At 48.3% G+C, this 8,817-nt stretch overlaps 1 protein-coding gene across 1 annotated transcript; it reads left to right on the top strand.

Moving 5' to 3' along the window:
- The first annotated feature begins 5,535 nt into the window (after positions 1-5,535).
- LOC116968850 (tubulin alpha-1C chain) lies at positions 5,536-8,574 on the top strand. Its single transcript, XM_033015820.1, has 4 exons — positions 5,536-5,708; positions 6,949-7,171; positions 7,255-7,403; positions 7,489-8,574. The coding sequence occupies exons 1-4, from the start codon at positions 5,706-5,708 to the stop codon at positions 8,461-8,463; spliced, it is 1,350 nt and encodes a 449-aa protein (XP_032871711.1). The 5' UTR covers positions 5,536-5,705; the 3' UTR covers positions 8,464-8,574.
- The last annotated feature ends 243 nt before the right edge of the window (positions 8,575-8,817 follow it).

Raw genomic sequence — 8,817 nt, 5'->3', positions numbered from 1 at the left:
AGCACCCGTAGTCAGGATCAAACCCGGGTCTCTGGCGCTGTAAAGCAGCAACTCTACCGCTGCGCCACCCTGTCGCCCTTTCAGCTTTTAGAGTCTTACAGCATGGAAACAGGCCCATCGACACCCTTTTTCAGACTTGCAACTCTTCATTTCTGGAACTTCATCTCTGGGCAGCACACAGTGGTGCAGCGGGTGGAGCTGCTGCCTCACAGCGCCAGAGACCTGGGTTCAATCCTGACCCCGGGTGCTGTCTGTATGTCTGCAGTTTGCACGCTCTCCCTGTGACCGCGTGGGTTTCTTCCGGGTGCTCTGGTTTCCTCCCTCTTCCCAAACAAACGTGCAGGTTTGCAGGTTAATTGGCCCTCTATAAATAACCCCCGGTGTGTAGGGAGTGGATGTGAAAGTCCGATCACGTGTGAACGGGTGATCGATGGTCGGTGTGGAATCAGTGGGCCGAAGGACCTGTTTCCATGCTGTGCCTCTAAACTAAACAAAAAATCCCAAAGACTTGCGGATTTGTAGGTTGATCGGCCCTCTGTAAACTGCCTCTAGCGTATAGGGAGTGGATGCAAAAGTGGGATAACATAGAACTAGTGTGAAGGGGGTGTTTGATGGTCCGTGTGGTGTATGCGGTTCCAGGCCATCTCTCTAAATTAATCTAAAATAGATATCATAAGGGTTGATAAGCTTGTCAAATTAAAGCTGAAATGGTAATGTATTAGTAAAAATCACGGTTAAAACAATGAAAAACTGTTCTCAATTTATGAAGCGTTTGCAACGTACATGATAATGCACAGATAAAACCATTCGTTTGGGACTTTGGAAACTCAGGTGATGATGCAGCAGATCCGACAGCGAACTTTCCTCTCCAGAACCATGACACATATCCAGCTGAGTCACAGCAGGCCGCAGCTCAGAACTGCCTCTTCATTTACATTAAAGGAGCCATCATTTACCAAAACATGTTTCCACCGAGTGCTTTATTGGATGCAGTTCCTACTTGTATCATTTCTTTATTGGAAAAACGGTAGGGTTGAATAATTACGTTTAGTTTAGAGATACAGCATGGAATCAGGCCCTTCGGCCCACCGAATCCATGTTGACCATCGATCACCCGTTCACACTAGTTCTACCTTATCCCACTTTCTCACCCACTTCCTACAGTGACTAGTGGGTCATTTACAGAGAGCCGATTAACCCACATGTCTTTGGGATGTGGGAGGCAATGTCACCAATCCATTCACTCCACGGATGCTGCCTGACCCTGTTGAGTTACTCCAGCACTTTGTGTTCTTTTGTGTACTTACCAGCATCTGCAGTTCTTTGTTTTTACTCTAATTCCAATTTTTAGTTTAGTTTAGTTTAGTTTAGTTTAGAGATAGGCCAATTGGGACCGCACCCATTCAAGCACCCAGTCACACTACTTCTATGTAATTCCACGTTCCTGTCCACTGCCTACACACTAGGGGGCAATTTACAGATCAACCTACAATCCCGCACGTCTTTGGGATGTGGGAGGAAACCGGAGCACCCAGAGGACACCCACGCAGTCACAGGGTGAATGTGCAAACTCCACACACACACACACACACACAGGTCACACCGCAGGCCAGGAACGGACCCGGGTCTCTGGGGCCGTGAGGCAACGGCTCTACCCGCTGCGCCACTGTGCATTTTGCAGGTGGCAGCTGTTGGTAATGAGGCCGAGAAAGCTAGTTTTGCTCAGGTCCTTGAGAATGCAATACGATACCAATGGCAGCAGAAATTAAGCTGTGCCTCTAAAGCTTCTCATCACTAACACCAGGTTAGATTTCAGATTAGTTTGAGATGCTGTCACACTCGACTGGCACTAAAGCCATTTGTTTAAGAAGGAACTGCAGATGCTAGGAAAATCGAAGGTAGACAAAAGTGCTGGAGAAACTCAGCGGGTGCAGCAGCATCTATGGAGCGAAGGAAATAGGCAACGTTTCGGGACGAAACGTTGCCTATTTCCTTCGCTCCATAGATGCTGCTACACCCGCTGAGTTTCTCCAGCACTTTTGTCTACCTGGCACGAAAGCCAACCTTGAATAGCTTCATAATGAAGCTGTTCTACATTTGAACTGTTGGGTTGAATCGTACTGATGTATCCCTTCTTTCTACACTGAATGGAAAGCACAAAGACAATTAGGGTATTGAAGTTACTCACCTTTATTGTTTTGACAAGAATGCAGTGTTCTTTGCCTATGTTATTAGCATATGATGAAATGAAGCTTTTACCAACTCAGGTAGCAACTTGCAGCCAGTAATGGTTAAGGAGTGGATTTGAGTGCATTACAGCGGTCAGCACAGTGGCGCAGCTGGTAGAGCCACTGCCGCACATCGCCAGAGACCCGGTTTCAATCCTGACAGCAATTTGGCTTTGTGGAGTTTGCATGCTCTCCCTGTGACCGCGTGGGTTTCCCCCAGGCTGCTCCTGTTTCCTCCCACATCCCAAAGATGCAAGGGCTGGTAGACTTTAGACAGCACAGAAACAGGCCCTTTGGCCCACTGAGTCCGCTCCGACCAGCGATCACCCCGTACACTAGCACTAGCCTACACACTAGGGACAATTTACAATCTACAGAAGTCGATTAACCTACAAACGTCTATGTCTTTGGAGTGTGGGAGGAAACTGGAGAAAACCCACACGATCACAGGGAGAATGTACAATCTCCGGACAGAGAGCATCCGTAGTCAGGATCGAACCCAGGCCTCTGGCGCTGTAAGGCTGCAACTCTGCCACTGTGCCGTCCTGATGGGTTAATTGGCCTCTGTAAATTGCCTCTAGTGTGTAGGTGAGGGGTAGAACATGGAGAGGTGGGGGGTGTTGATAGGAATGTGGAGATCATAAAATAGGATTGGTGTGGAGTTAGTGCAAAAAGGGTGGTTGATGGTGGGCATCGACCCGATGGGCCGAATAGCCTGTTCCCGCGAGTCACAGAGAGATTTGACTCATTCATTTTCATCAAATGATTGTGTCTGGAACACAAGGCCATTTTGAAATCCCTCTCAAAATCTCATAAAACATTTTAAGATGTAAAATAAAACCATAATTCAGTTAATAAATTTAAGAATGGAGGTGCAATCTCACTGCAGATCGCATTATGATTTGCTGAAGGAATCAATTTAAATGCAGTTCTCCTTTCCCAAGGAACACTGTCTATACTGCACACAAGCTCGCCTTTCAAGCTTTGCTGCAGTCCAGACTGGCCCTGATACTGTGACAGCTTGCTTCAATGTCCACTGTCTGCCCTTCACAAGCACAGGGAAGTGGGTTGTAAAGGGCTATTCCACCGTAGCATCCACTCTCTAGCTACTGGGGAGGGGCTGGTCACTGGAGAGACTGTGGGTGATCTCCTCCCAGCCAAGGAACAATGAAGTTCCGACAATAGACACAAAGTGCTGGAGTAACTCAGCGGGACAGGCAGCGTCTCTGGAGAAAAAGGATGGGTGATGTTTTGGGCCGAGACCCTGCTTCAGACCCGTCCCGAAACGTCACCCATCATTATCTCCAGAGAGGCTGCCTGACCCGCTGAGTTGCTCCAGCACTTTGTGTCTATCTTCAGCATATACCAGCATCTGAAGTACCTTTCTACACAGCCAATGAAGTTCGGTCGGTCTTCCCTTCTGTTTAGACCACCACAGTGGAGCAGCTGGGAGAGCCACTGGCTCACAGCGCCAGTGATCCGGGTTCGATCTTGACCTCGGATGTTGTGTGCGCGTGTGTGGAGTTTGCACATTCCTTCAGGGTTTGTAATGTCAAAGACTAGAGGGCATCTCTTTAGGTTTATTATTGTCACGTGTACTGAGGTACAGTGAAACACTTAGTTTTGCATCCTCTCCAACCTGATCCGATGTACCTGTACATAAATACAATCAAGTCAAACTCAAATAGGTCGAACAAGGGGGAAGGTTTAAAGAAGATTTGCTGGGCAAGGGTTTTTTCCCCAGAGAGTGGTGAATGCCTGCAACTCGCTGCCAGGGGTGATGGAGGCAGATACGATAGTGGCATTTAAGAGGCTTTTAGATAGATACATGTATATGCAGGAAATGAAGGGATATTGATCATGTGCTGGTAGAGGAGATTAATTTAACTCGGCACCATGCTCAGCACAGACATTATGGGCCGAAGGGCCTGTTCCTGTGCTGTACTGTTCCATCTTCTCAGGAAAATATCACAAAACTTTGGAGAGGTTGGGACTCACAATGGCCCAAACCCTAAAGTCTCCAAGTGTGTTTACGAACCAAGATACCTGTAGAAAGCAAGGACATTCGGTTTGCACATTATCGCCAATAATTCTTTTGGAAGTCTGCAGATGCAAGATATAAATTCAAGTGTTAACCTTGAAAAAACACTCAGCTTTGAAGATGCTGCAAGATGTATTGGAAATAATCTCGCCCTTTTGTCTGAAGTAAAACAAAAGATCTGTTTTTGGGATCATGGTGCTTAATGAATGCTGTCGTTGAGCAGCATGCATTGAGCAGGGAGAGAGTACTGCCCTCACAGATCCGCTCCCCACGTGGTAACCACATTTCTTTTTTGAGGCATTTTGGTTTAAAATGTGAGGAAACGGCCAATTGTGCCGCGCTCTACCTGTTAGGTTAACCGCCAAACACCCACCTATGCGATCCCCCAGTCCCAACACTTCAACTCCCCCTCCCATTCCCACACTGACCTTACTGTCCTGGGCCACCTCCACTGTCAGGGTGAATCCCAATGCAATTTGGAGGAACAGAACCTCATATTTTTCTTGGGCAGTGGTTTGAACATTGATCAACACAAAATGCTGGAGTAACTCAGCGGGACAGGCAGTGTCTCTGGAGAGAAGGAATAGGTGATGTTTCGAGTCGAGACCCTTATTTAGACCATTGATTTCTCTAACTTCAAGTAACCCTTGATTTTCCTCTCTCTCCATCCCTCTCCATCCTAGTTCTTCAACCAGTCTGACTGTCTTCCTGATTAAATTTTATCTTTGTATGCTTTGTTGTCACCTTCCCCAGCTAACAATGATCTGTTCTACATGTTCCTTGAACTTTGTCTGCTTTGATATCCCGTTTTTACACCTTATCCTTCCATATCTCAGTCTCCCTCTCCCCTGACTCCCAGTCGCAAGTAGGGTCTTGACCTGAAACGTCACCCATTCCTCTCCAGAGATGCTGTCTGACCCGCTGAATTACTCCAGCATTCTGTGTCTATCTTCGGTTTAATCCAGGATAGGACAGGTTTGGAGGGATATGGGCCAAACGTGGGTAGGTGGGATTGTTTCCACGCTGTTTTACTCTATGTTGGTTGGTGTGGGCTGAGGGGCCTGTTTCCACGCTGTGTTACTCTATGTTGGTTGGTGTGGCTGAGGGGCCTGTTTCCACGCTGTGTGACTCAATGACTCTATCTTTGGTGCAAAACAGCATCTGCAGTTCCTTCCTGCACCTGCCAATCAGCCGCCGTTAATCCCGCCCCACTATCGATGGCCCCGCCCCCTATGTACGTCACCGCCTGTATTAAAGCGGCCGCACCCGCGCCGAAGAGGCACAGATCTCTTACAGCGACTCCTTGCCGTCAGCTTGTAAGAGCAGAATCGGCCAAGTTTCACACTTAAAAGAAGAGTATTATCCGTGGCGCAGAAGCCATTTAGTCGTTTACCCTCTCAGCTAAAAGACAAGAAAGGTTTGAAAGATCAAGAAATATGGTAAGTCTCATTTTTCCCCCTGCCCGGCTGGGGAAGAGGCAACGTAATTCTGAACGGTCTCATACATGTATGTATATTACATGTATAGTCCGACCCTTCCCTCCCTAAAGCGATCTCCACTTTTGCAGACCTTCGAGTGGGTGAAGCTTCTCTTTTTGCCCCCATCCTGCCCTCTTTTCTCTCCATTTGCCGCGTATCTCTTCCCGCCATTTCCGTAGCTAGCGGTCCCCACGACTTGGGCGCAATTGGGGCGGAAAATGAACGGGGCGGGTCACAGGCGAATGGGAATTTGGAAACGGGGTGGGGGAAACGGAACGAAATTTATTGATTAAAAAAAAATAAGCGGGGTTTGCGGAAAGGTGGATCGCCTCCCTCCCTGCCTGCCTGCCTCTGCCCAGGAAGTTGGGGTATTGGAGATGGTGATGGTTGGGGCCCCGCGGTCCAACTGCCGCCGTTGCAAACCCAAACCCGTCGCGAATCGTGTAATTTCACCCCGTCAGTTTCATGCGCCTTGACGTGTAGAGCATTTGAAGGGCGGCGAGAGGCTGTGAAATCGTTACTAATTGCAATCCACCCTCTTTGTTTCCACCGAAGAAAGATCCCGACCTCAAAATATCGCATTGTCCGTTCCCTGCATCGACGTTGCGTGACCCGCTGAGCACGCCTGCAGCACGGCCCCTCCCGTCGATCCGAAATATCCCCATGCTCTCCAGGAACACTCCCTAGACCGCCCAGTTGCACCAACATTCTCCTTACAGTCTTTCTTCTGTCTGCCAGCATATGCAGTACTTCGTTCAGCCCCATTTTTGTTTAAAGCGGCATCTCCTTTTGTTCCCGCCCGGAGGGTATGTCCTTATCCGGTCGAATGATGTAATTATGTAATTAGTAAGGCTATTGCTTGTGATTTGGCAACTGATTTGGCAACTGGTGAGATTATGAGAAGTGACCTCGATTTGCATGCAGAATTTTTCTTTTGTTTTTGTTTTTAGCTACATTTGGTCAAAGGTTCAGCCGCAGCGAGTTTCTTTTGTGAATCACACTTCTTGCCGACAGTCCCACAACAATTGGATTGTATTTTGCTTTTGTGCCCCATTAAGAAAGCAGCAAGTAGGTATTAGTTTAATTAATTAAGGATCGCATATTATGCGTTTTTCAAAATGAGATGCGAGAGTTGATGCAACAAGCAGTTGTCGTTTTTATATATGGTTTATATGACAATAAATTGTTCCTTTGTTCACAGCGTGAGTGTATCAGTATCCATGTTGGCCAGGCTGGTGTCCAGATCGGCAATGCGTGCTGGGAGCTGTACTGCTTGGAACATGGCATCCAGCCTAATGGTCAGATGCCCAGTGACAAGACCATGGGGGGCGGAGACGATTCCTTCAACACATTCTTCAGTGAGACAGGAGCTGGCAAGCATGTTCCCCGAGCTGTGTTTGTGGACCTGGAGCCAACTGTGATCGGTAGGTGCCCACACACTCATTCCACCCTCCCATTGATTTAATGACGTGTGGCCATGTAACTGAAGCCCCTCGCTCTTTCTCAGATGAGGTTCGTAATGGTACCTACCGCCAGCTCTTCCACCCTGAGCAACTCATCACTGGGAAAGAAGATGCTGCCAATAACTACGCCCGTGGCCATTACACAATCGGCAAAGAGATTATTGACCTAGTTCTGGACAGAATCCGCAAGTTGGTAAGTACTTGGGTGGACATCTAGAATCTGGTCTGCAGCTCGAAGCATTTGGATGCAACTAACTAACTGTGTTTGTGTTCCACAGGCTGACCAATGCACAGGTCTCCAGGGTTTCCTGGTCTTCCACAGCTTTGGTGGTGGCACTGGCTCCGGTTTTACCTCCCTGCTGATGGAACGTCTGTCCGTTGACTATGGCAAGAAATCCAAGCTTGAATTCTCCATCTACCCAGCTCCCCAGGTGTCCACAGCGGTGGTAGAGCCCTACAATTCCATCCTGACCACCCACACCACCTTGGAGCACTCAGATTGTGCTTTCATGGTTGACAATGAAGCCATCTATGACATCTGCCGCAGAAACCTTGACATTGACCGACCAACCTACACCAACCTGAACCGTCTCATTAGCCAGATAGTGTCCTCCATCACAGCCTCCCTGCGCTTTGATGGTGCCCTGAACGTTGATCTGACTGAGTTCCAGACCAACTTGGTGCCATATCCCCGTATCCACTTCCCCTTGGCCACATATGCCCCAGTTATCTCCGCTGAGAAAGCCTACCATGAGCAGCTCACCGTAGCAGAGATAACCAATGCTTGCTTTGAGCCAGCCAACCAGATGGTCAAATGTGACCCACGCCATGGCAAGTACATGGCCTGCTGCCTCCTTTATCGCGGTGATGTGGTGCCAAAAGATGTCAATGCGGCAATTGCTACCATTAAAACCAAGCGTAGCATTCAGTTTGTGGATTGGTGTCCAACTGGTTTCAAGGTTGGCATCAACTACCAGCCTCCCACTGCGGTTCCTGGAGGTGACCTGGCCAAGGTGCAGCGAGCTGTGTGTATGCTGAGCAACACCACAGCTGTTGCTGAGGCTTGGGCTCGCCTGGACCACAAGTTTGACCTGATGTATGCCAAGCGTGCCTTTGTTCACTGGTATGTTGGTGAGGGTATGGAGGAAGGAGAGTTCTCAGAGGCCCGTGAGGATATGGCTGCTCTGGAGAAGGATTATGAAGAAGTGGGTGCAGATAGTGCTGAAGGTGAAGAGGAAGGTGAAGAGTATTAGATCCTAGTTAACACTAATGTCTGTTTGTTTCCTTTTATTTGTATTCTAATTCTGTGCCTTACTATTCTGCTGTAATACATCCTTCAATAAAACTTGGTGTTCTGAAATGACCACGGGTGTGGAGTCTCATTGCAAAGAGAGGTGGGGTTCTGATGTGGAGATGAATGAACGGCACAGCATGGAAACGGACCCTTTGGCCTGCCGAGTCCATGTTGTCCATTGAGCTCCCTTTCACACTAGTTCTGTGCTCTCCCACTTACTCATTCACTCCCTGCAATTTACAGAGGAACAATTAGCCTACAAGCTCTTATGTCGTTGTGGGGATATTTGGGGGGGGGGGGGGGGGTTGAAACA

The sequence above is a fragment of the Amblyraja radiata genome, chromosome 46, assembly GCF_010909765.2.
Source record: "Amblyraja radiata isolate CabotCenter1 chromosome 46, sAmbRad1.1.pri, whole genome shotgun sequence".
Lineage (NCBI taxonomy): Eukaryota > Metazoa > Chordata > Chondrichthyes > Rajiformes > Rajidae > Amblyraja > Amblyraja radiata.
The sequence above is the reverse complement of the archived record's forward strand: the minus strand, read 5'-3'. Positions and strand labels throughout refer to the sequence as shown.

Coding starts and splice junctions, on each gene's coding strand:
- LOC116968850 (XM_033015820.1), top strand. Junction 7,172..7,254: donor CCTGGAGCCAACTGTGATCG/GTAGGTGCCCAC, acceptor GCTCTTTCTCAG/ATGAGGTTCGTAATGGTACC. Junction 7,404..7,488: donor TGGACAGAATCCGCAAGTTG/GTAAGTACTTGG, acceptor TGTGTTCCACAG/GCTGACCAATGCACAGGTCT.